The 27,865-nt window shown below is 38.5% G+C and overlaps 1 protein-coding gene across 3 annotated transcripts; it reads right to left on the bottom strand.

Moving 5' to 3' along the window:
- Positions 1–9,527: 9,527 nt before the first annotated feature.
- On the bottom strand, positions 9,528–27,611 carry LOC111143412 (vascular cell adhesion molecule 1). 3 transcript variants are annotated; one of them, XM_022497135.1, is made up of 9 exons: positions 27,427–27,611; positions 26,629–26,904; positions 23,958–24,278; positions 22,158–22,424; positions 18,531–18,806; positions 16,378–16,698; positions 15,182–15,448; positions 13,437–13,703; positions 9,528–10,526 (listed from the first exon to the last, which is right to left on the bottom strand). In XM_022497135.1, the coding sequence occupies exons 1-9, from the start codon at positions 27,515–27,517 to the stop codon at positions 10,366–10,368; spliced, it is 2,247 nt and encodes a 748-aa protein (XP_022352843.1). In that variant the 5' UTR covers positions 27,518–27,611; the 3' UTR covers positions 9,528–10,365. The 3 variants fall into 3 exon arrangements, with proteins under 3 accessions (XP_022352843.1, XP_022352844.1, XP_022352845.1); XM_022497136.1 differs by having other exon boundaries at positions 26,815–26,904; positions 27,427–27,587; XM_022497137.1 differs by lacking the exon at positions 18,531–18,806.
- Between the last annotated feature and the right edge of the window lie 254 nt (positions 27,612–27,865).

Below are 27,865 nucleotides of genomic sequence, written 5' to 3'. Positions count from 1 at the left end.
TTTTCTTATGTCAGATACATAGACAAAATTCCATAGCTATTTGGCTGGACATTTCTGAAAAAATCAAATGAATGAATAAATCTAGTTGCTCAAACAGTAACTAAAAGTAATGATGTGGCAGTTTTCCTCTTTTCTCAGGATTTCCTAAAGTCCTTCTTTATCTGCTTAAGCGAGTTATCAGATGTCCACAGTAGTAAACTGTGCAAGACTGGAAAAGAGTGAACAACTGATTCTTGGGACAGAAAGTCAACATTTGCAGGAGGCACTGGTACTGGGCTGCATAACTAGTGAAATCGTCCCTGTACCTGGAGGTTTAAACCTCAATATCTCACTTCATTGTGGTATTTTTACCCACAGCGATGGCTGGGTACTTCCTGATTCCAAGCCCCATGACAGCGTGGAGTGATGGTGTGCAGGCTCCTCATGTCATCCCCACTCCCTCCAGGGGCTCATGGCTTTATTTAGAAATTCCAGAGGTGGCTTCATGGCAAAGGCTTGGTCAAGCACTTTCCTCACTTTTTTATTCCCTTCGGAATGAACATTCGCATACTTAGAAGGCCAAAGCGGCTTCCTCACCCCATGTCTGGCTCTCAAGGTCCTGAATATTTATAGGTCTTTGATAATTCCAAGTCTCAAGTTCAGGTAGAAGGCTATTTTTACTTGGTTGCTGTTTGAAGACTTAATTGCTATGGTTAACACACTGGGCAATAACTTTTCTGACGAAAGCCGTAATACCTTCTAATTTGGAAAAGGGAGAATGATGCAAATAAGAAAATAAGGACAGCTATCATACCGCTATCTATGCCAACACTTGGATTTTGTTTCCTCTCTATATACATACATGCATATGCACACACAACGTTCAGATTTTTATGATGCTTTCAAATTTTATGTATCTTTTTTTCTCATTTTTTAATCTGTTCTTTATTATTTCATAATGGGGAATATGGGCATTTCCTCATGCTGATAAATATTTTTTGAATATGTCATTTTACTAGCTAAATAATATTTTTTGAAAATTTTATTTAAATAGCTAAATAATAGTGTGTCGTATCCATGCATAGCATAAGCGAAGGGGTTCTTCCATCTCTCGCTAATGTAGCGACCTTGGAACTAAGCATCAAAAAGGAAATTACCCCTACAGGCAGCAAGCTGGAAAGAGAGTCTCTGGGAATAATCAAGGGATAAAGGTAGAGAGAGAAAACACCACACCAAACAAACATGAGGTGCCAACTTCCTGATCCTGTTAGTCCCTTTCAATGACTCCTACTCCTGAACAAAGCCCAAAATCCCAATTCTGACCTTCAAGGCCTTCCACAGTTACAACTCACTTCCCCAACCTTAGTTCTCAACTTACATTTACACTCCTCCATATTTCTGCCCAATGGACCAATATTCTCTTTGCTGCATGGAAGTCTCAGGCTTTTGCTCCCTCCCTCGCCCTGAATGTCCACTCTTGTAGCCACTAGTCTACCTCTTATCCATTGATTCATGACGCAGCTCAAATAGCACCATGGAGCTACACGTGCATCCTTCAGTTTCTCCTGGTCAGAGCTAGTAAGTATTCTCTTCCTCTCAGTTCTCATCTCTACCTCTGCAACAAATTAACTTGAATTGTGACTTTGTGGATACACATCTTACCACCCTCTTAGCTTCTGGATCAAAGCTTTTGGACATTTTTGTGTCACGGTATCCTTTTGAGCATTATAATTCCTGTCTGCACACACTAAGGAATAATAGCATCCAGTTATATTACTCACTTGTCACATCGTGCGTCCTTGTTTGAATAAAACTGCCCAGACACATCTCTCTCATTTTACTCAGAGAATTTTTTTTCTTTGTGGTAAATGGTCTCCAAAAGGATGCTCCTCAATATTTCCTCTTCACTCTATAGACACATACTCCCACACGCCTCAAGAAACGGAGCTACCTCCCACCTCCAATCCTCAGTAACTGGGCTGGCCCTGTAAATTGGCTTTGACAAATAGAATGCAGTGGAAATAATAGCCTGGGGCTTCCAAGTCCAGGCTGTGCTGTGGGAAACCCACACTACACAGGGAAGAACCAGAGTTCTGAGTCTGACAGCTACAGCCGAGCTGGGGGCTGACAGCTGACACTAACCACCACCCACGTGAATTAGCTTGAATATTCACGTCTAGTGCAGCCCCTAGAAGACTGACCTGCCAACAGTGGTGTCTTGAGCAGAAGAATCCAAATCCATGAAGCTGACCCTAGTCAGCCCAAGAATCAGTAGACATAATCAAGTGATTGTTGTTAAACCACAGAATTTGGAAGTGTATCACACTGCAGATAAATCCAGCAGCAACATGCAAGTTAAACCATGTGGATTATTGATATTGGACAGTTTTTGAAGGGCAATTTCATGTCATTCAACTTAATACAAATAATGCTTCAGTATTACTCTGTCCATCTTAGCTTTTATTCTATGCCAGTTATAACTTTCTTTTTTTTTTTTAAGATTTTATTTATTTGAGAGAGAAAGAGTGAGAGAGAGAGAGAGAGAGAGAGAGCGCGAGCATAAAAAGGGGGAGGGTCAGAGGGAGAAGCCCACTCCTTGCTGAGCAGGGAACCTGATGTGGGACTTGATCCTGGGACTCCAGTATCATGACCTGAGCAGAAGGCAGTTGCTCAATCAGCTGAGCCACCCAAGAGCCCCAGGTTATAACTTTCCTGTCTCAGAATCCACTCGGCAAAGAATGGTTGAAATGCATCACCATAATAGTAAGTAATAATAACAGTAAATAAAAATAAATAAATATTATGTGTTGATCAAAATCTAGCGGTCCAACAGCAAAGTGTGCATTGTATATATTAGTGTTCCATATAAGTACTAGGGAGAATCACCCCCAAATTCAGCTTTTCCAAGCCCGTTTTTACATACCATCTGCATGATTTGGGGCACACCTTCATACTCAATGTAAGATTATCTACATTGTTTTTACTCAAACAAACTCATTTTTTTAAAAGATTTTATTTATTTATTTATCAGAGAGAGAGAGAGAGAGAGAGAGTGAGTGCAAGCGCACGTGCGGGCAGAGTGGCAGGGAGAGGGGGAGCAAGGAGCCCGATGTGGGACTCGATCCCAGGACCCTGGGATCATGACCTGAGCAGAAGGCAGCAGTTTAACCAACTGAGCCACCCAGGCGCCCCTCAAACAAACTCATTTTAATGAAACATTATATCCCTCTTGAAAGTGAAAAGTCACTATGGCTCCCCAAAGTAGAAGGTGAAAATAAATAATGAACTATTGAAGTTTTTTTAGAAATGTGTTTTCATGTACCACATCCTGACTACAGACTTCGGAGACCTTGACTGGAGTTTTTAATTTTCCGAGTCCAGATTAGTATGTGATTCAAGTTTTTTTTTTTTTTTAAAGATTTTATTTATTTATTTGACAGAGAGAAATCACAAGTAGGCAGAGAGGCAGGCAGAGAGAGAGGAGGAAGCAGACTCCCTGCTGAGCAGAAAGCCCAATGTGGGGCTTGAACCCAGGACCTGGGATCATGACCTGAGCCGAAGGCAGCGGCTTAACCCACTGAGCCACCCAGGCGCCCCGTGATTCAAGTTTTAATTCCCCCACGGCACCTTAAATGTAGCAGGATTACATAATTATGGATTATTAGAACTGGAAGAAATGTTAGCTATTATCAGCAAGAACATATATTCAGGATTCTGACTCACCATGGTACACTTTTGTCCACTCCTTGCCTTGTCATCTGCTAGCTATGTGATCTTGGGCAAGTTATTTGACTTTTCCGTGCTTTATTTTTTTTTTTCAAGATTTATTTATTTATTATATATAGAGAGAATGTGGAGGGGGTAGAGGGAGAGGGAGAGAGAATTTTTTTTTTAATTTACTTGTCAGAGAGAGAGAGCACAAGCAGGGGGGGCTTCAGGCAAAGGGAGAAGCAGGCTCTTTGCTGAGGAGCCTAATGTGGGACTCGATCCCAGCCCCTGGGATCATAACCTGAGCCAAAGGCAGATGCTTAAAGACTGAGCCACCCAGGTGCCCTGAGTTCTCTGTGCTTTAGCTCCTCATCTGTAAAATGAGAATAATAATAACACTTAAATAATAGCATTGTGCTAATTAAATGAGGAGAATGCTTCAAAAAGTACTCAAAAAATGTTGGTTATTATTATCAGAAGGTATTGCTTTATTATATTCATAACATTAGCATTGCTAGTGAGAAGTCTGAAGTCAGTCTACCATCCATCTGATTTTTCTTCCCTTTTACAGATAATTTTTGTTTTGTCTATGGCATTTTTTGAGGATTTTGAAGATTTTCCTTCTATTACAATGTTTGAGGATTTTCCTTCTATTACAATGTTCTAAAATTTTACTACAATGTATCTAGATTTGAGATTTTACATTTTTATCTTTATTGGCTTTCATGTTTCCTTCAACCTTTTATAGCACAAATATAAGCATCCTAAATTATAAATTTTTTTCAAAGTCTATGCTTTTTGTCTTTCAGAGGTCTCCCAGAATTTCCAATCTGTTAATCATTAAACTTCCTGTTTTCGATTGAGGCTATGCATGCATCTTCAAAACTATCTAGATGTATGGATAAGGAAAATACGGTTTATGCATGCACTGCAATATTATTCAATCTTAAAAATGAAGGAAATCCTGCAATAGGTGACAACATGAGTGAGCCTTCGCAATATTGTATGAAGTGAAATAAGCCAATCACAGAAAGACATACTACATGACTCCACTTATATGAGGTATCTAAAATACCTGCACCAGAATGTTTATAGCAGCAATGTCCACAGTAGCAGAACTATGGAAAGAACCTAGATGTCCATCAACAGATGAATGAATAAAGAAGAAATGGTATATATATACAATGGAATACTATGTAGCCATCAAAAAACCATAATCTTGCCATTTACAATGATGTGGATGGAACTAGAGGGTATTATGCTGAGTGAAATAAGTCGATCAGAGAAAGACAATTATCATATTATCTCTCTGATGTGAGGAATTTGAGAGGCAGGGCAATGGTCATGGGGGTAGGAAGGGAAAAAATGAAACGAGGTGGGATCGGGAGTGAGACAAACCATAAGAGACTCTTAATCTCACGAAACAAACTGAGGGTTGCTGGGGGGTGGGGGGTAGGGATAGGGTGGCTGGGTGTTGGATGTTACAGAGGGTATGTGCTATGGTGAGTGCTGTGAAATGTGTAAGCCTGATGATGCACAGACCTATACCCCTGGGACAAATAATACATTATATGTTAATAAATAAATAAATAAATAAATAAACATAAAAATTTTAAAAAGTAACTTTATTATCTAATATTGATTTACTCTTGCCCTTGAGTCACCATTTCTGCTGATATCAGAAAAATACTTGTTTAATAATTGAAACCATTTCCTTTTAATTTAAATTGTTTGATATTTACTCAGCCTTTCAGACTGCCCTTTGTTCTCCTCTCAGATGTCATGTGGTCCCCATGCCATTGGCTGGTTCTTTCTGGCCAGAGGTCTGCTGAATGTACTTTATCCTTCTCAGTGTAGCTGGTGTTGCTAGTTCTGTTTGTCTTTTTTAGGCATCGTGTTATTAACTACTGGGACCTGTAGACCCACTGTTGTGTCTGGCCCTAATGTCCCCACACATTGTGTTTCCTTAATTATGGTTCTAGGCCACTTCTGGTTCACTAATTCCTCAGCCCTCTCTTCCAATGCTGCTCTTCTGCTCCCACACCTTATGAGAGAATGCTGAACCCGGGTCTTCTCTGAGAAGCTTCAATCTCCAGGGAAGGGAGATCATAGTCCTTCCTATGCTTTCCTGGTTCCCCCACACCTATCTGAGAGATTCTGCAGCAGTGATCCTCCTGCATTTGATCTCACAGCAGAGAGTGGCAAGGACATTCATGTCTAATATCTTGCTATTCCTTTGTCTTTCTTGGCTCCTTCTCTCAATCTAGGACAGCTTTCTCCCCAACTGTGTGTCTGGGGCTTACCACACATCCTCTGACTCCTCCACACTGTGAGCTCTTGCTGTGTTAGGGGGAATTTTTGGAATGCAGGAAAGCACTCTATTTTCTCTACATAGCCTGACTTCTAAAACCAGGGTCTTCCTATGGATTCAAATAAACCTGGCTTGAAATGTGAAACTGAGCCTTGATTCTTTCTTTCTTTCTCACCTAGGTTCTCTCTGCCGCCACAGATAATGAAAGGGTGAGTGAGGAAGCCTTGGAACAAGCAGGAGATAATTCCTTTTGATTAGAGATAATCAGAAATGGAAACATGCTGACTTCATATTTCAAAATTATCTCCATTTTATCAGTTAAGAGATTAGTACTGACTTTGGTAGGGGCCGATTTAGAAGCTAGATAAGAGTTTGTCGCACAGTGATTGAGAAGCAGTACATTCAATGGTTATCCCTTCTAGAATCTTGCTGTGAAAAGAGAGGTGAAATAAGGCTGTATCTAGCAGGAAGTGCAGGCTTGAGAAAAAATTTTTGTTAGTTTTTTTTTTTTTTTTTTTTTTTAAGGTGGAAGAGAGTAGACTCTAAGAGCTAATAGAGATAGGAGGCTGAAGACAGGAAAATGTGTTTGAATGATAAACCAATTTTCCAAAAAAGGTGAGAGGAGATGGTTGCAGACAGCAGAAACCCTTCCAAAATTCGAGGCTCGGTTAATGCTTTCTGGGGATGAAAACCTACTGAATAGTTAAATAGTTTTATTGGAAGACTATTTCCCACATAAGAATCATCAGGGATATTCATTAAAAATTTGGATTTTTCAGGTCCTTGGAGATTCTAATTGCAGTAGGTCTGGAATAGAGTCCATGACTCTGTGTATTTTAAGAGTTCCTTATGGACTTCCCATGATGAAGAGAGTTTGGGAAATGCTGTCAGGACACTGACAGAGAATATGCAAGTGAGTAACACTAAGGGTTAACTCTATGATGACTAGACCAATTCCATAACAGGAACTCAAACCAATAAGGAGAAGCTGGCCCTTATGAGATTGTCACAAGGGAAAATGAACTTGTTAGTTCAGTTTTCTGCCTGGGAACATAAAGTGATTTTCATGACAACATAGAAAATGTCTACAAACCTTGACAAAGCAGTGATAGAAACTCCCATAAAAAGCAACTCCTTGAGTCTGCTACTTTTTCAGTGGGTTTCATGTGACTACTCCTAAATTTCTAACTAGTAAATATGACCTTCAGCAAGACTGATAATGTTCATTTTTATCGTGCATTCGAAGTTCTGCATTTAATACCACTTCTTTTGGGTTTTCAGCCTGATAGTATTCAATGTCCTGGTAATTGAATAAATTTTAATTGCACACATTTTTGGACTAAAGAGAGACAGTAATAATATTCTTAATTACAAACTGTGACTTTAAACATCTTTTTCACAGACCGAAACTTTCATTCGAGGAAGCTAGTTGAAATTCTTCACAATTTCAATTCAATTCAATGTAGGAGCGATTCATCCTCCACCCTTAGCCCCACAAAGTCAGTGCCATCTTCTTATTCATTTTCAGGACTGAACCCTTGCTTTTTCAGCCACTGAATCAACTTTTGCTCTCCTTCACAAAGCCCCCAAGAGTCCTAACTAGTGACAAAAGAACTAAAAGCAATTAACATACTGTCTCCAGATAGCATTGTCCTTCACTCAAAAACCCAGACATTTGATTCCATTCAATTCATCGCACTTTTCTCAAACAAGTCTTACAGATTAGTCTTTTGAGAGAAACTAGGTTCTTCAATAGCGACAAAGCTTGAAAAGCCACTGCATACATTTTTATTCAGAAGTGAAATTTTCATTACCATTATAGCTAAAATAAAAGGTATTTCAAAAGACATTATAAATGTCCCTTTCCTCTTTGCAGGGAAGAGTGGCTATTATGAAATCTTTGCAAAAACTACTTCCTATTGTTGGGATTAATTTAAACGTTTGATTTTTTTGGTCTCCAGTTCTGTTAAAGTTGAGTAAGTGAAAGATAATGAGAAGATCCCTAGATCTGTGTTTGGCTTAATGCAAAAAGATTCTCTAAAATAAATGACAAAAAAATTACCTAAAGCACATGTGTAAATTTTCAAAGAACCATTGTGCTTGAGAGCTAGAAGGACCCTAAAATTTACTGGTAGAAAGTCTTCATTTTATGTTTAAGGAAACTAAAGCTCCTTAGTGCATAAGGTGATTGACCCCAGCTGTTACCTTCCCCAGTCATTCTCATATTCATAATTTCCCCATACCCTTCACCCACAGCAGGAAAGATGATAGTATGGTCAGAAGATGTGGACTGTCATGATTTTTTTTTCAACCTGTTAATTAGTCTTGGCTTAAGTATCACAGTGTCAGAGAGAGATGGCAAACTTGCCAGTCTCCAAAATTAAAAAAGTGTACACGTAGCTGAGAACCAATACTACCAAAGGTCAGTAGCAAGATTTGAACCTATTTCTGAGACAATCAGACTATGAAACATTATGAGGGAAATGAAAGTTTACTAAGATCCTGAAAGTGCTTATGTACCTCCCCAAATCAGCTGTTTGCTTCTTTCCCACTAGAATATTAGGCAAGTGAATGAGTTGGTTTCACATTCAGATTTATAGACAATCTGAAGGATTTCTACTTGAGGTGGAAAGTTCTGATAGGTGGCTTCTATGCTTTACTGTAACACTAGTCCATCAGAAAAAAATTTGGCAATAGTGTCCAAGACAACTCATACCCACTTCAGAGACCAGGAACCAGGGGAGAAAATTCCCTTCTTCCCCAAGATCTGGCACCTACTGTCAGGTAGAAGATCGGTCTTCTTTACCTGTCTTCAATCTCATTTTGCTACTTCCCTTTAAAAGTGCTCATAAACAAGATCAGGAAGATGGGGTGAAAAACTTCCTGTCTCTAGGGGAGAAAAAATCACTCTTTTCCCCCACATCATTACTGAACTTCTGGAGTAGAGAATCCAGCTCTTCCTAAAGGGATTTTATCGGTGGCCTGGGCTACTTTGACAAAGGCTGGGGATCAGTGAGATTTTAGGTCATGAACAAGCAACATTCTGGAAAATGAAAAGGTTTACAGATAGCTGTTTATTAATCAGAAGGCCCTGTCTTGGCAGTGATGAAGACTGACTTGACTTCTCTGCAAAGATGGTAAGACGGGCTCTGATGGAAGCAAAAATGCTCTACCTTTCAATCTTGGTATGTACACAGGTGTTTATTTGTGACTCTTTGATGTATACACATTCATCTGCCTTCACTCTTCTTGTGTTTTCTATTTTTAAAATTTAATTGCAAATAAATTTAATTGCATAGTCCAAGGACACAAAACAAGATATCTAAGTTCAATAGGTTAGTGTAGCCTTAAAAAATCTGAGTTTTTATCAAGTTCTCATAACTCCATTCTGATCAAAGTACTCTGAGGTTCGCACTTCAAGTATCTGCTTATTATTTCTATGAGTCTGAATTCTTTACTTTTGGAACTTGGCATTCCAAACACCACAGTGAAAGGAGGCAGTTTACAATAAATAAACACACAATTCTTCCAATTCCAGGTATTATCACTTTACTATACAAAAAACAAGACAAAACAAAGCAAAACAAAACAAAACCAAAACCTAAACATTTACAAAAGAAAATCAAAAGAAGTTGCATTTTTAGACCACATTGGAAAAGCTACAAAAATGTCTGATAAACAACATCATAAGACATCTCCGTACCATGTTAGTACCATCCAGAGAATTCCAGTCAACCCTTATACCATAGGTTGAGGTGTTTAGTACCTGAAGGTGAACCCAGTGCCTTCTTGGTTTATTACTTGCCTATAAAAAGATAAACCTTAGCATCTATATAAAACATGAAATTATTGTCAATGAACTTTAGAGAAATAAAATTTTTGTTAAAGAAAATAAAATATTAAAAAGTTGACATAGGTTAGCTGCCAGTCAATATTAAGATGATGATCTTTCTTAAGATGCATTCAGTTATATCAGCCTAGGCAACACTGTTGAATTATTTTGAAGATCTGACTACAGAATGCTGCTATTCCAAGTGATCTTGCTATGGCGTAATTTTATTTTACATATGTACAGATCATGTTATTGTATATACATACACATCAAGGAACTGCTCCAGTCAACACATCTCAATGGTAGTGCCTATTTTTCAGGTAGAAGGTGTTCCTTTGGCCTCTTGCTCCCAGCATGGGGCATAAGAAGCCATTTCTTTCCAAGCATTCACTACATTCAGGGAAGTCTGTACTCTTTTTTTTTTTTTTTTTTTTTGGAAGTCTGTACTCTTAACTGGTTTTCCTCGTGGAATGATGAGCAGTATTAAGCATTGGATGGATAAATAGTGTCTCTAGTTGAACATTTCAAACATTAGCTACACTTTTGATTTCTGTGCCTCTACGAGACTATATGACCCCTTCATGTTAGCTCTTCTAGCAAAGTAGATGATCATTCCAATGGCCGGTATTATTAAGGAAGATGCACAATAGAGCACAAGAAGTTCAGGAGAAAAATAATCCTTGTTATTTTCTCTTCCTGGAAAACAATAAAATGGGTGTAATTAATGTCTAGTACAAAAAGTGTTTTGATAGTAGTAGTTACATGTTTTATTTTAACAGTACAACTACTTCTCTAAATTGGAGTGAATCAAAGCAGTGATAAGGGCCAGCAAGAACCAAAATGCATATTTCTCTGAATTACCCAAATAATCAGTTGGCAGTTGCCATGGTCATGATGAGTCTAAAGATGACAGCTGTTGACTTACATAAAGTTGGATCCAAATAGAATCAGGTTCAATTGTTGAATGGAAGCAAGGACACAACTTTCTAGAGCTCATTTACAAAAGCAAGAATTGGGGAAGAGTATTTGCTCTGGAATATATAAAAATCCACTAAAGAGCTAGGACTCTGCTGACCATGAACTGAAATGACTAATTAGTTCTCCAAGAAAACCCTGAAGTGTAACCATTATAGTCAAACACCATATATGATAGTAAGAAAAAGAATTCTTGCTGATAGCTTTTTCAGAGATATATACAAAATTTTACATTTTGTATCTCTGAAGTAGGGTGTCACTTCAGCATTTATATCATCTCTCGATAAACTGAAGTTTTTTGGATAGTACATTTTAGTTTGATTGTTGCTTAGTCAGGCATTCTCTGACCCACATCTTCCCCAGCTTCAATTAGGAACCCCGATATACTTTCATTACTCACTACACTTTCTTCTCATAACTCTTATCACTGCTTATAATTAAACATTTATTTGTATAGTTATCTATTAACTTTTCTTTCCTCTTCCAGACTACAAATTACATTAGACGATATATCAATTTTCTTTTTGGTCCACCACCGAATAGCCAGTACCTGACTCATTGCTTGGAGTAGTTGACCCCCAGTAAATATTTTTTGAATAGTAATGCATTTCTTTTCTTTCTGCATCCTGTCACTTTGTCATTTAGCTGTAAATTGGGTACAGAAGGTAAAAGTTTACACAACTAAAATTAGTATTTTTTCCAATCTACTAAAAATCATCTGACAGGTGCACTATTACTTAAAATCTTAACCTTAGGGGTGCCTGGGTGGCTCAGTGGGTTAAAGCCTCTGCCTTCGGCTCAGGTCATGATCCTAGGGTCCTGGGATCAAGCCCCACATCGGGCTCTCTGCTCCGCAAGGAGCCTGCTTCCTCCTCTCTCTCTGCCTGCCTCTCTGCCTACTTGTGATCTGTCAAATAAATAAATAAAATCTTAAAAAAAACAAAAGCAAAAACAAAAAAACCATCTTAACCTTATAAGACGATCTGGGGAAGATAACATGGCATTTACTAGAGGCTCATCTCTATTTATATTTATGTTTGCCCAGCATCGTATGACCTCACAAGTATTAAATTTCTTAAAGTAGCACGTATGTTTTCTGTCTTTGAAGAAATCGATTTTGGGAATGACTACATTCCATCTAGAAGTTTCTAATCACTGGAGATCAACCAAATAGAAAAGGATCATGATGGTCAGATGAGAGGAAGTCAATTTTTTCAAATTATTAAAATAAAAAAACACTTAACCCTAAACATAACGATAACTGCCTCATCTTTCTACTTTCTTCAGCAGAGCAGAACTAGTCAAAGTATAAACATAATATTTTAATGGATATCCATTATCATAATTACGGTTAGGCATCAATATTGACAACATGTTGGACAATGGTATTTCTACTCCTATTGTTTTCTTTTCAATTTAATAAATGTTATCTTTTGCCTTCAGTTTTTCCTTTAGGCATCTGCAGTCAAACACAAATTTGCTGCTGAGTCGGTTACCAGGGCAATCTTCAAACACTATTTTTTATTAGCTGTATAAACACTGAAAATCCTAGACTCCCAGCCATTCCTATTATTGGAATACTTTCAAGCCAAAACAATGAAAAATAAAAGTAATTTTAAAACTCAGCTAAATAGGGGTGCCTGGGTGGCTCAGTGGGTTAAACCTCTGCCTTCGGCTCAGGTCATGATCCCAGGGTCCTGGTATCAAGCCCCGCATCAGGCTCTCTGCTCAGCAGGGAGCCTGTTTCCCTTCTCTCTCTGCCTGCCTCTCTGCCTACTTGTGATCTCTGTCTGTCAAATAAATTTAAAAATCTTTAAAAAAAAAAAAACCAAAAACTTAGCTAAATAGCAAGGTAAGCTAGCTCAAAATAGCAAGGAAAAATGGCAAATTTTTGTCTCCATTCATTTACTGTTATTTTAAACCATTGTTTGGGGTCCCGAATTTCTTAGTTGAGTACCTAAAATGCTTTGAGAGTTCATGTAAGTAATGAATGAGAATGGCAAATATGTAAGTTATTCATTTAATAAAGTAATTAAAAAAAAAACAATGTGTGAGATAGAGTTTAAAAAGTAGAGAAGCTTTGATATATCTTTAAAAGAGAATCATTAACTACAAACAGAATTACAAAAATGTTAGATGTCCAATTTCCCGGGCCTAGCCTTAATTAAAAGGGGACCAGAGGCATCAAAGATTGAAAGAACTAGGAATGAATGAATTTCAGCCTAGTCATTCTCTTGTGGTAGGAGGGACAAGAGCCTGGGTAGAAACTTTTTTCTTCATTGGGTGAATCCTACTTCTTTAGTTTCCTTATAACCTCCAGAGAAAGGTTTTGAATGTATGTTTAAACGCTTAGGAAATGCAAGACTTCGGAGACCAATGATGAATTGTCAACTTTGAGAAAAGCAAATGGGAATCCTGTACTCACCAGTGATTAATGTCAACTTCCTGGCTAAACTTCATAGGATAGGGCAGCTGTGCATGATTATTTTAAGAAACACTGAGAAATAACCACAGTCAACATGGAATTCAACTCCATTTTGCCAACTCACTCACCTGATCCTAGAAAATCTTTACATTCCATCAAACTTCTATTAGAAAAAATAATTAAACAAAAACAGAAAACTAACTTACCTTTAACATCGAGGGTTAAACTTCTTAATTGCAAGCCAACCTCATTTTTAGATTCACATTCGTACACTCCCGCATCCTCTAACTGGACCTTGTGGATGGTATATGCACCATCTCTTGACTTTAGCACTGTGTCTCCCGTCTCTGCTTTTTTCTTCAGGATTATCCAAGTTTTTGGAACATTTCCACATGTACAGGAGATAATGACAGTGTCTCCTTCCTTGACACTCTCAGAAGGAAAAGCTATAAGTTGTATGTCTTTCGGAGCAACTGTAAAGAGAATTTAAAAGGCACCTCTGATTGGGTGAAATATAAACCACTTTCATATTAATTTAATGACAGCAACAATTAGCTGTCAGGAACCTATCTGTGCTTGCTGTTTGCATTAAATGTTTATAGGGGAAAGTAAAGAAGTCAAAGATTGACTGGTTTGTTATAAATGATTGTGTTTTTAATAAGAGAAGATATGTCTATATTTCTCTCATGTCCCTAATCTAATTCTTTCTCTAGACTAACCAAAAAATCGTGTTGATAAACAGAAATAGAATTCAAATGTGGAAAAAGAAAACATTTCTTTCTGTCACAATGTTGTGCAAAGTTTTTTCTTTGAAGCATAAAGGTCTTTACAGGCTTCTGAGTTTTGAGTTGGATTTTCCTGGATCAAGTTATGAAGAGATGGCTTTCTTACTATTCTTTCCTTTTCTCTCTTCTTACTATTCTTAACAACCATAACTACCATTTGTTAAGCGGTGGGCCCTGGGCTAAGTATTTGATATGCAACATCTCTATTAATACACCGCCCATGGCAGAAGGTATCATATTGCCATTTTATAAGTGAGATTCCCATTAAGTTCATCTATTTTTGTGACTTGATTTGAGATTCTCCCCTCAAACACAGCTATAGAACCATGACATACATTTCTTTAACATTGTGCATTGCCCTTCCAAGGTTGTTTCTTTAAAATACAAATCATCACTAAAATGAGGTAACAAGAAAATCACTAATACCTTAGTGGAAATAATACCAGGGGGTAAGAGAGGATAGGACAGCTCTGGGGTGGGGAGGGGGAGGAACTTTTTTTTTAATCCCCAAAGTGCAAGGGTGGGAGAAATCCAAATATATCACTTCATGCTTTTGCCCAAAACAGCCTATGGATTTAACTTGTCAACTAGAAATTGTTTTGTTTTCAGTCTTGGCTCTCCGTTCTGGAGAGAGGGGGTATGGATCTTACAACTGAAGCCATTCTAGTGGTTCCATGGCATCAAGTTGATGAACCCGAGGCACGGACACTGCTACTTTTAACCTCAGAATTTACAAAAGGTTTACGTGCCTTCTTAGGCTTCTAAGCAAATATTAGCATGTAGCTTTTGAGAGTACCACTCAGAGTCCAGTTCTGCCAGATATTGTGGCTTTAATCCTAACTAATTTCCGAATACATATATTTCTCATCCTATCCCTATTTCAACACCATAATCATTGTCTCATAAGTGTAACCGGAGCTCCTGGCACCGTTCCCACAGCTAGCATTCCACTGGAGGTTAAAGAATTTCAGAATAAGAGATGTGGAATGGTTTATGAGGAAGCACCATTCCAGGAACTTTCCAAGCGTAGGAAACATCAGGAGCTCTTCAAAACCCTCAATCTATGTTTTCAGTAAAAATTTTGGTTCCATAGAGAACTTTGTTCAAACACAGCAACAACTAAAATAATACTGGCAATAGTAACTCATTAATCACATTTTACTTACCTTGGATAATTAATTCGACTTCTTTTCTGCTTATGCCTGCCTGGTTAATCCCTTCACACACATAAATACCAGAATCGTCCATTTTGGTAGAAGTTAAGGCGAGAGTTGAATTCTCAGAAAGAGGCTGTAGATCCCCATTATTTAGCTGCCTGCTCCACAGGATTTTCGGAGCTGGGAGGCCATTGCTAGAGCACGTCATATTCACAGAACTACCTTCCTCCAGGATGGAGGAGGGGCTGACCAAGATGGTTGTATCCCTGGGGGCAACTGAAAAAGTAGGGACACTTGTTAAGTTTGACCCTTTTATACCCTCAGTTCCAAAAGTCTTAATAATGTTGCAGAACTGAGCTATGGAACCAATGGATTGGAACAGTTTATTAATGTTTATTAATAAACTTATTAACAGTTTATTAACTTTACCAAAGGAAGGTTTCTGTGCCCATTTAACTTAAGCAGACAGAATGATAGAGAGTAGAATGTGAACACATCATGGATCTTTTCTAATAGAAATAAGTTATGTAGAGAGTCTTTTACTACCAAAGAATGGATGATCATTGATAGTGTACATAGACATTTATGGTATATTAAACATGACCAAAAATTATTTGAACCCCATATGAGAAGGTGGAGTTTATTTTCCCAGCTCTCTAATCTTGGCTGGTCTGTTGACTCATTGTGACCAATATAATATGAAAGAAGTAATGCTGTAGGACTTCCAAACTCGAGCCTGCTTTCATTGTCACCTCTCTGAAATGCTGCACTCTGGTGACTAAACCTATTCCACCTTCCTTCAGGGGGAAACAACACATGGAGAAAGGGAGGCCCAGAAACCCCCAAGAATGTTCCAGACATAGGAATGAGTCCATCTGTGACAAGCCATCCCCAACTAACCTGCCAGTTGACTGAAAATGAATGGGTGAATTCATCTGATTCCATGGTGAGGAGATAAACTGCCCATCTGACCCCTTCTAGAATTGCCAATTCATGGAATCATCAGCTAATAGATGATTGTTGTTTTAAGTGTTAGGAGTGGTTTATTATAATAATTATTTTAAAATTTCCTCCCAAGTTACTTTTTTTTTTCCACAGAAGTTTTAGCTCTTTAACCTCATGTTAACTATGGCCTGACAAACCTAAGAAATCCATATTAAGTTGTGGCTACATCACTCATGTGGCTACATCACTCATGTACTTACCGTTAACATGAAGCATCTGTGTACTCTGCCTTTGTTTGGGTTCAAATTCCATTTCACCAATGTGTAACTGAGCCAGACAAACAAGAACTTTTCCAGTATCTTCAGTGGTGGGGATGAAGGTCATATCCAAACTCTTAGTCTCCAGAGATTTCTTGTCCATGTCCTCCAGAAAGGTTTTACTCTCTATGATACTCTCCCCCTTAAATAATTCAATCTCCAGCCGGTCAGAAGGATATACATTAGGAACCTCACAGCTCACAGTGACTGGGTTTCCACTCACTAGTAGACCACTCATCTCAATCTCTGGATCTCTAGGGAATGCTGCAAATATCATGAAAAATTATGTTTATATGTAAACATTCAAAGGAAAAATGGAACTAATCTCTATTAAATGGAAAGGTCTCAAAATGATAGTTTTAACTCACTTGGGATAGAATGATCACCAATACATAAATAATAAAATTAAGCCTACATATTTATGATACTAAATATAAATGCTATCAACAAAAGTACTTAATCATGAATCATTCAAGAAATAAATATACTTCCTATTTTTCTCTTTTTAGTGATGTGGTCTGACACCCATGAACTGGTCTTTTGGAAGGAACATGAGTTTCCACCATCTTATTTAGCAACTATATATTTCAAATGTTTTAAATATTTCCCATGATGTATTGTTCTTTTAATATGCATTATCTCAGTCTTTTAATCAGCCTGATAAAATGGGTTTCATTTAACTTATTTTGTAGGTAGAAAAACTTATAAACCTTATAGAAGCTCAGAGACTCTCATTAGGTATTGTATCTATCAAGTGACTGAGTTGCGATCAGAACCCATATTTCTCTGAGCTCAGAACCCAGGCATGGTTTCACAGAGCAGTATCAAATAAGAGCCATAGGGCAGTTCTCACTTTAGACATTTTAGTTTCCAATGGCCAGGCTTAGACAGTAAATCTTAAATATTTCTCAGACAATATTTGTAGTTAACAAAAAACTGTGAGATTTAGATTCTAAATAATTATAGTATGTCTTATGCAGACCAATAAAGATAAGACTAAAATAGTTATCAAGAATAAGAGCAATGCCAAAATTTTTTCTCCTTCAACAAAATGTTGTTAAATTTTCAAATATTTCCTTATTGCAGTAAAGCTGTACCTCTGGTTCTCATTTCTGTTGGGAATGTGCCTACATCAGCAGATGCTGGATTCTGGGTAATATAATAACACAATAAAATTTACCCTTACTTTGAGAGATTCAAATCCCTCCACAGACATACTCTAACTCATGCTGAACAAAATTCTGATGGGTAACACAAGTTTGGGCAGGTTTTCTGGTAGCAAATGTTCTATTTTCTCTTGAAATCTGCTGACTAAAACAAGGCAGAGTAGCCTTCTAAAGTAATTCATTTTCAGGTCACTTTGAATATTTTGTCATTCATTCATCACAGCAGAGGAATTCCAGCAATGTCAAATTCATATAGATTCCAGGTTGTAAATGATTTTTATTAAGGTGACAGGAACAGCAAGGAAAAGTACTGCAGGTGTATGCAGCGTCATCAAGGTGAAGGTCTAGTACTGATGCCTGGTTCTGCTTTCCACCTGAGCAGCTGTCACTGTCCATCCCCTGGGGCCAATATAACTACCTGTTTTCATTTTTGCCTCATTTTTCCCCCATCCTGCCAATCAGCTTCCCAAATGTACCTTCAAAACAGTAGCCTGGGGCCTCACCCTCTGTTCAAATAGCTGAGTGGTAGTAATCCCTCTCCAGTCATCGGAACGGGCACTAACTCCCACTCCTTGCTCACTACTACTTCTGAACAGCCCCTGTACACACAGAGGGGATGGGAAGCAGTGAACGTGTAGTGTGTTCAAGTGCATGATGACAGAGCATGGACAAGACGCAAACTGAGGACTGTGGATGCTGTGTACATATGTAATATATACTTGAGATTTGGGTCCATTAATTTGTATCAAAAAATTCTGGTTCAAAGATTTAGGAACAATTCACAATGCAAACTTCCCTTTCTAAACACATGGATAAAAAAAAATAAATAAATAAACACATGGATATCACCGTGTATCACAGACTTGCATTCTATTTCTTTCAATAAAACTGAGGGGGAAAAAACAGCAAACAATTCTGGAAACCACTTACAGTAGAGGTCCACACTAATTCTCTTTTCCAGTTTCTTCCGGCCACAGGTCGCAGTGCACAGGTAAGAATGTTCATTCTCAAAACTCACAGGGCTCAGTGTCAGTGTGGACTTGCTCCCTTCAGTCTTCACCTGCCCACTCAGAGGGCTGTCTATCTGCGTTCTCCAAGAGAAAGATGGGGACTCGCAGCCTGTGACACCACACGTCAACACAACTGAGTCTCCAATCTGAGCAATAACTTGGGGTCCGGGGGAGATCTCAACAATGAATGGTTTCTCTGGAGTAAAAAGAACAAGACAAAGAGAAGATGAGTTTCTTTTCTTCCTTCACCACATTGCAATATATGGTCTTCTCCCCCACCCCCATCTCTTTTCAGCTAACATCTGTGCCAAGAAGAAATTACTCCTTTCCACCTTGGGACTGCCCAGAGAGATGTTTTTAAAGAACAAACCCACAAGAGTTCATTGACTCATTCATTTAACAGAATGAATGTGGATAAAAACCTGTCAGGACAGAAGCTGGCATCTTTTCATGACAATAATTCAGTCTCTGCTCAATGGTAGTTTATCAAATCCCTGTAAGAGTGGAAACAGCTCCAACAACTTGAGGTTCCAGTGTGTAAGCATTATGTAAACCAGTTTGCATGTATTAATTATCTCATCTAATCCTCACAACTGAATTCTTCTCTTTCACTTTCTCCTGCTGCTGCTTTTTATTTTCCTCTTCCTCTTCCTTCTTCTCCCATCACCCTCCTTGGCCTCTTTCTCCTTATGGAAATTTAGGCTCAGAAATGCTAATAATTTTATCCAGTTTGCAAGTGGCAAAATTAGGACTTGAAGCCAGGTGGGTCTGATTTGTGATCCCAGCTTTTCAGTTGCTTGAACAACTAAATCAAGTCATCCTCGTGTGGAGATAAAGCAAGATCTAAGAGAGGTTGTGAAAAAAGCTACAGAAATATATCTTCTGCTTAGATGCAATACCCATAATGGACCAGAGCTTAGAGTCTCTGGGCCAACAATATAAAGTTATGCCATTGAAAGCACACAGAATCACATTGAAAGTAAAGTCAAAATCTAAACATGAAAATGATATACAAGTCACCCCTGAAATTTGTCTGATGCAATACAAAAATACTTTCAATTAATTCAGGGGTTGAAAACTGAGATAAGAGAGCAAACTGTTAAGTCTCAAATTATCCAGAGGAGCTCTTTGGCTGCCAAGGCTATCCCTGCTGGACCCACAGGCTGCTTTGGGATGCTTTCTGTCTGGGGAAAAAAAGGGAATTTCAAATCTCCACTCCCTGTTCCCTGAAGAAACTGGGAAATGATTGGGCAACCCTGAAAGGGACAGATGAGACTTCACAGAAAATCACTAAAATTGTTCCCCCAAATAGCAGACTAGAGGTGGAGGAAAGAAATCTCCACATATAAGAAATCCAAGTACATCACATTTTACAGGTTTCTCATCTGTGCCAGGAGAAGTTGTTTTTCTCTTTGGTTTATCTCGCTGTGACATTGTAGAATCTTCCAAAGAAGGCTTTCCTCAAATTATCTCAATGAACCGATATGCTCTTAGGCTTTGAAAAAGAGAGATCATTCCTTATATGCTAGTGTGGGAATGGGGAACCTGAAAACAGACCCAATTCCTGCCTGTGAAGAGCCCTCAAATCATTTTTTCCAATGGCTGCATGTGTTACCAGGCAAACCCGAGGTCCCTGTGGAGTAATTCTTAGGTAACTGAAAGGTCCTTTCAAAGTTCAATTCTCTCTTCAGTACCTAAGGTTGTTAGTGTTCCATGATGCAAAATTCAAAACAGCCCTCTTGAACCCCAGAATGCATTTCCTTTCCACACTGAACTGGGATCTAGTTTATTATGGGGTGGAGTTATCCAGGATGGGTGATTAGTTTCCCATGATTTTATTAGTTTAATACTTTCCTGGTCTCTTGAGAATGGTAAGCTAACACCCATCTGAGTTAATCTACTGATGGTGAGTGTCACTTTTATTGTTTTAACCATCTAAATTTAAACCCTATGTTTTTGTATTCTAAAATTTTGTGTTGCTCATGTTTACAATTTATGCAACCAGTATTTACGGGCACCTATTTTGTGGTAAACACCCAAATATTAAAACACACATATGCACAGTTCCTGACTTTAAGGCACTTGCAATTTAATGAAAAGACATATTTAAATAGATACATTATTTTGGCTCTTACTAAAGTATATTTAAATTATCTGCATACACGCCTGTCTTTCCTCCCTACATTGTAAACTCTTAAAGGGTGGTCACCATAACTTTTTCATGTCTGCCCCCATAATGCCAAACATAATTCTTGGATTCTTGGACAAGGGCTCTTGATTAATATGTGTTGAACTAAACAGAAGTACACAAACTTCGATAAGAAGGGTTGAGTGTAGACAAAGGGAGAATGCCCAGCTTTGCTTAATACAATCTGGAATTGGAAGGCTAACATGAGCTTTGTCTTGAGGGATGGCTAAGACTTTACCAAGTAAAGGAAGGGCACTCCAGGCAGAAGGAGCAACACGGACAGAAGTACAGGGACACCAACAAAGCTACAAAAGTAGTTTCTGACCAGATCATGAAGAGTTATTTTAAGAAATGCACATTTTAAATTACATGCAATTAGGGTTTGGTTGAAGTCATATATAACGAGCATCTTTTTTGTTTAAGGTCTATACTCTGATAGCATTACATAGGATTGATTATCTTGCAGACAGAATGACAGCAGGATGACCATTTGAAGACAATTAGCTATTTAGTTGAAAAGTCATAGAGTTTTGTTTAAAATGTGCCTGTTTTAAAATCATAGTAAATACCCCTAGTGAGCAACTTGACTCTAGGAAAAGTATGAAGGTTGCTGAACTCGTGTTTTTATTTACCTCATAAGGTAGTGGTAAAGACTAACAAGACAACATATATAAAGTGGAAAGTAGAATTCCTAGCAAGTATGAGGTATAAGATCGGTAGGAGCCATTATTCATTTCTGTGAGACAATACACTCTCATCTGTAAAATGAGTATAAAATACTTACTCTTTAGTTATTTCTTGAAGATTACAGCTAACATATATGAAATGCCTGGCATATAGCTGGTGGTCAGTGAATGCTGTTATTTTAAAATATCTTACAAGAGTTTAAGTCAGAGATGATAAACTAAGGCAATGGCAAGGGGGTTGAAAAACTGAGGACAAATTCTAAGGATCTTTTTGAGGAAGAAATGACAGGTTTGGTGATATGGAAGAACATGAATTTGGGGATAATCAGCATATAGTAGCCCAAATACTGGGAGTCCAGAATGGAGATGAGGACAGATGTAGTAACCTGAGAATACTAATATTCAGGGGGCGGAGGGAAAAGAGAAAGCCAGAGGATGAAGCAGGGAAGGAATGGTGAGAGATGGAAAAGAGAAATGCAGAGCCATTTATACCCTGGGAGGAAAGACTTCTGAGAAGTATGAGTAAGATGAATATACAATTGTGCTAAAGGAAATGACATCATATGGGTCATCAGTAAAACTTAAGGAAGTAATGTAGGCATTGAAGTTGTTTCCCTACTACGCAAACCCCAGTTACAGCACCTTTATCATTCCTTTCTCACAGTCTACTTACCTTGAACAATTAATTCCACCTCTTTTCCATCTTTCCCGACCTGATTGACTCCTTCACACACATAAATTCCAGAATCTTCTATCCTCATAGCAATTAAAGTCAGAGTTGCGTTCCCGGAAAGGAGCTGTACATTCCCATTATCTAATTTTTTGCTCCAGAAAATCTGTGGGGCTGGAAGACCCTCACTGGAACATGTCATTGTTACAGAACCACCTTCTTGCAGCTTCGTGGAGGGACTCGCAGAGATAACTGTGTTCTTGGGTGAAACTGAAAAGGCAGGACCCAAGATTAGTAACTGCTAGACATCATCTTGATCCAACAAGGATAAGGTATTTCTCTCACAGGCTGTATTCATATGCTTTCACAAAGTTGACAAACTTACTCTGTCAAAGTAATATAAAATCAGTATTGTGGGGTCCTAAAAATCAGTTAATCCAATATCTGACTAATCTAAGTGAGTTACTTCTTTTTTTTTTTTTTTAAGATTTCAGTTATTTATTTGACAGACAGAGATCTCTAGTAGGCAGAGAGGCAGGCGGGCGGGGGGTGGAGTGGGGTGGGGCAGGCTCCCTGCTGAGCAGAGATCCTGAAGCGGGGCTGGATCCCAGGACCCTGAGATCATGACCTGAGGCAAAGGCAGAGGCTTAACCCACTGAGCCGCTCAGGTACCCCATGAGATACTTTTTTTGATGTTTGGTGTTTTCAGATTGCCATAGATACTCAGAAATTAAGAAAATTACTACATTACTTTAGAGTAATGTGGCTCAATCTCCCAGATAAGGTAGAAGTCGTCTTCTACCAAGAGAAGCACCCTTTCCAAGTGCTCATTTAAGTTGGCTTCAGCACTTTTGATTGAGGGAATCGCTGCCTTACAAAACAGTCCATTTAATTTGGGGACAGCTTTAATTATTAGAACAATTGAACTGAAACCTTCCTCTTTGTAAACAAATTCCACACCTCTTTGTAAATAAATTCCACACAGTGGCCATAGTTCAGTCCTCTGCTGTTACAGAATAAATCAAATCCCTTCTCCACATGACTGTCTTTCAAATACTTAATGATAGTTCTCTTTTCCAAGTTTTGTATTCTCTAGGAAAAATACCCCTTATCTTGACTATGCTTTTCAAAATATTGATTAAAGCCTTTCCATCTCATTCTGTTTCAGCTAAACATGCTATAGTTGGCAATACTCCTTTGAAATGTAGTGTCCAAAGCAGAACACAGTGTTTTGGTCTAGAATGGAGTACAGTGTGTCCACTCCCACACAGTTCTGGGACTACAAGCCTGCCTCAAATCTCCCTGCAGTCTCAGGGAATGTGGAGTTAATCAAGCCTCATCCCTACTCTCCCACCCAGTGCACATGGCTATTGCGTGAGCACACGCACATGCAGATGAGCCCATGAGCGCATGCACACATAACACACGCACACAGAGAACAAGTGCTCACCTTGTGAAATTTCTATAACTTAATATTTCAGAGCATATTATAAGAGTTTGCAAAAATAAGAGATGTTTAAAAACATCTCATTTGAGCCCACTTCCTCCTACCAAGTCAGCTGGTATTATTACTCCCCTTTGGTAGATTGGGAAATAAGGAAATTAAGTGACCCAAGTTCACACGGTTAATGGAGCCAGAAGTCTTCTCAATCCAAATCCTGTGCTCTTTTCATTGAATTATGCTATTGACAAATTCTATGTTCTCGATGAATAAAAATGGAGTAAAAACTATAAACAAATGCCTTCCTGGCTTTAGCTGACTAAATTCCCACAAAGACTAGACTCTATCACACAAGTACTTACTGTAGACTTGCAGTTTTTTGGTAGTCTCCCTTTCTTTGGGTTCAAAGTCAAATTCATCAATGTTTAATTTCGCTTGGCAAACAAGAGCTTTCCCAATATCCTCATTTGTAGGAATGAAGGTTGCCGCCAAACTCTTGGTCTCCAGGGACTTCCTTTCCATAGGCTCTAGGAATTCCTTATTCTTTAAGAGCTCATTGTCCTTCATCAAATTTACCTCCAGCCTGTCAAATGGGTAAACATCAGGGACCATACACGTGACTGTGACTGGCTTCCCAAGTTCTAGGGGGCCACTCAGATGGATCTCTGGGTCCTTAGGGAAAGCTGCAAAGGTCAAACAAATAAATACACATGAGAAGGCTTTCCGTTCATGTAACACAAGGTCTTTTACTGATTCAATGCAATGCAAACCAAGTCTAATGTTTCTGTGGATACAGTCTTAATTCACTGTTCAAATAACCTTTAATAGTTTTGGGTAGGTTCACCAATCAGAGTCAATCACCTTTAAGGGAGTTCTTCAGCACTGATCCTACATGTACTAAGGTTTGCATATTAAGAGTAAAAGAAGGGAGAAGAAATTAATGTTTATTAAATACATATATGTGCCTGTCACTGTGCTATTTCTTAAATATAAATAATTTTATTGTAACTCTAAGACATAGCACATTTCACAGATATGAAAACATAGAATTAGTACATTTGCATAACTCGCCAAATTCACACAGCTAATAAATGGCAAGTCCGGGATTTCACTCAGGATTTCTATTATTTTGTACTGCTACTGAAGATTTACATTATATCACATTCTCTAATCTTAGGGCGAGATACGTCCACTTTAAAGATAAGGAAACTGAGGCTCAGAATATCATTGCACGGGTACACCTGCGCAATCTACAAATTCTGGAAAGGAGATTTGCCTCCCACAATGCCTGACTCAGCGTCCGAACTAGCACTCCACTTGAACCTTCCAGTGCCGAAGGAACAGGGAACGTTTGATCTAAGTCAGCCATTGCTTCCTTTGCAAGGGTTACCTTTTCACCACAAACTGTCAAGATGGTAACACATTGGCTGGACTCAGGACTCTGCACAATAAGAACACAAAGGCCCCAGCTCTAAAGAATATTACAATCAAATGTGGAACAGAGAAGGCTCGTTAAACATAATGAGAGACAGATACTCTTAAAGAAAAACCTCAGGAAAGATAATTAAAGCCAGAAGGGTCTTTACTCCTCTTTTTTTTTTTCTAAGTCTTCAACTGTTTGATACATGAAAGCAAAGGCAAAGGAAATGGAAATGCTTTGCTACGTGAAACAAAAAACAAACAGTATTTTTAATTTTTCCACCAATAATTTCTATCTCTCATATTCTGTAAAAAATGTGCCCATAATCTGCATAGTTTCCTGTCAGGTAATATGAGAACTTGCTACTTTTCCCTGTATTTACCTAAGGGGACTTTCAAGGAGCTCAGGGGGCTGCACGGACGAACTATGCACATACAACCGGCATAATTGAAACCAGCGGGCCAGGCACGGTTTCTCGGGACGCATTAACAGCACATGGGGCTTATTGAAGAATCAATTACAGACGCTGGGCAAAGCTGAGCTCCCCCATAGCAGATGGGAACCAAAATAATTATAAGATAATCAAATGGGGTCTTCATGAAGGGATGGTCATAAAGGTATGGGTTTGTTTCATTTTGTTTTGTTTTTCTGAAAGAGTAGTCATCAGTAACCAAAGGCAAGATTTTTATTTCAGGTGGTTCTTTACTCCTCTTGCTAACTTTATATGCTGGGTCAAGAATGCATGTGTTTTGGTAGAATGGCAAACTAGGGATGTTCATGAACATTCATGAGGCAAATAAAATTATTACACCCATAACCTTGAGGTTGAGTGGTTGAGCATTAAGGCTTAATGGCACCAAAACCAAAAACAACCCTCCTAAATTTATCTGTACCAAAGTCAAATGAGTGGAATGTTTGTAGATACTTTCCTTCTGTCTAAGGGAAAACTCCTGAACAGAAGCCTATTACTAAATCATAGATCTACTTACGCTGTTTATACGAAATTGCATAAGAATAAGTAAGTGGAAAATCCCCAAAGAATGGAATTCATAAACCATTTAGACATATGACAAAGTAAACATCTAAGGATATAATCAAATAGAAATTTTTGGAAAAGAAGATTAAGAAACTTCAGAGATCTTCATTTTATGGCCAAGAAAAGAAAAGCCCCGAGAGGCTGAGTCTTACCTATGGTCACTATGTTTGTGGCAGAGTTAGAAACAAAGGCAAGGTTTGTATTCCTTTTCTATGCTAGTGGTCTTAACTTTCCCAGGGCAGTATGACCTCTAGTCAAGAAGCTGGACATGAATAGCCTTTAATTTTTTTTCTTTTAAAAATATCCTTTCTAGGGGCGCCTGGGTGGCTTAGTGGGTTAAAGCCTCTGCTTTCAGCTCAGGTCATGATCCCAGGGTTCTGGGATCGAGCCCCACATCAGGCTCTCTGCTCGGCGGGGAGCCTGCTTCCTCCTCTCTCTCTGCCTGCTTCTCTGCCTACTTGTGATCTCTGTCTGTCAAATAAATAAATAAAATCTTTTAAAAAAATATATCCTTTCTAAAAAACTTACTTTAAAAGCAAAATTAAGAGGAAAATCAAAGATCCTCCAAAGTACTCACAATAAATCTCCACCTGAATTCCTTTTTCCAGTTTCTTAGATCCACAAGTTGCTGTGCACACGTAAGCATGTTCATTGTTGAAACTAACAGGATCCATGGTCAACGTGGAGCTGTTCCCCTCATTTCTCACCTTCCCATTCAGAGGACTGTCTATCTGGGTTCTCCAGGAGAAAGATGGGGGCTCACAGCCTGTTGTACTGCAAGTCAGTGAAATGACATCACCGATCTGAGCAATAACTCTGTGTTCAGGGAAGATTTCCATTTTAAAAGCTTGAGCTGTGAGGACAAAAAGAGAAAAGTGAACTTAGTTTAGTATTCCACTCCCTCTGCTCTGTTCTAGTATAGTGTCCAGAATACAGTCTGGCTTATCTCTTTCCTAAATTTTGAACTAACTACAAGGCGGCCAAAAAACAGGCATCGCTGCCAAAGGTGTTGGAATCATGGAGAACTCTCAGTCCTGACCTTGATGCCCGTTTATGAAAGTTGTTTTGATATTTGCTAAGTTTAAGCTCATTATCAAGTATAGGAAACTGAAGAGATAGACCTCAGTAGAGATAGAATCCAATTATTTATTTAACACTGGAAAAAGATATCTGAAAAACATTCTTTATAACTCCAACTATGATAATACATGGTACAGATAATATACCTAGCATATTACATGTTATAGTAAATGGTTTTCCCACTTCTTAAAAATCCTAATGCCTTTCTTCACTACCATTGCACAACTGACTGAAGCCAAAATCAGAGCTGAAATGGAATGTGAGCATTTGGAATAGATCAAAGAAAAGGACTTACAAACAGCAAACACCATCCAAAGAACATTTGAGGCTCCAAAGATCACGACCATCTTCCTAGGCATTTTTAGTTTCTGTTGTGATGAGAACATAGTGGTCCCCAAACCCTTCTTTCTATCCCGCCTGGAAGTGTCCTGAAAGAGGTTTTAGCCCCTAAAGCCAGTGAGGCTCAGTGAGGAGTGAAATGGAAAGTCTGCTCTTTATAAAGGGTCTTGTTGCAGAGGCCTGGAGGCGGAGGGAAATCCCTTCAAGGGGAAACCCGGAGCAGAGCCAGAAAAAAAGTTTCACTGACACTCAGCCAAGCCCAGGATTAACCCCTTCATTTGCTCTCAGTACGGAAACTACTCTCTCTGCCGTGGAGACATAAAACACTTCCAAGGTGATAAAATTAAAGCTTTTCCTGATTTTCACTCCAAAGGGATATCTTTGCAAGAAAAAAT

Source organism: Enhydra lutris, unplaced genomic scaffold (assembly GCF_002288905.1).
Source record: "Enhydra lutris kenyoni isolate GAN:26980312 unplaced genomic scaffold, ASM228890v2 scaffoldscaffold9, whole genome shotgun sequence".
NCBI lineage: Eukaryota > Metazoa > Chordata > Mammalia > Carnivora > Mustelidae > Enhydra > Enhydra lutris.
The sequence above is the reverse complement of the archived record's forward strand: the minus strand, read 5'-3'. Positions and strand labels throughout refer to the sequence as shown.

Coding starts and splice junctions, on each gene's coding strand:
- LOC111143412 (XM_022497135.1), bottom strand. CDS start 27,517: ATGTTCTCATCACAACAGAAACTAAAAATGCCTAGGAAGATGGTCGTG. Junction 26,905..27,426: donor TTGGATGGTGTTTGCTGTTT/GTAAGTCCTTTT, acceptor TTGTCCTCACAG/CTCAAGCTTTTAAAATGGAA. Junction 10,527..13,436: donor TTTAACCCTCGATGTTAAAG/GTAAGTTAGTTT, acceptor ATTGTTTTCCAG/GAAGAGAAAATAACAAGGAT.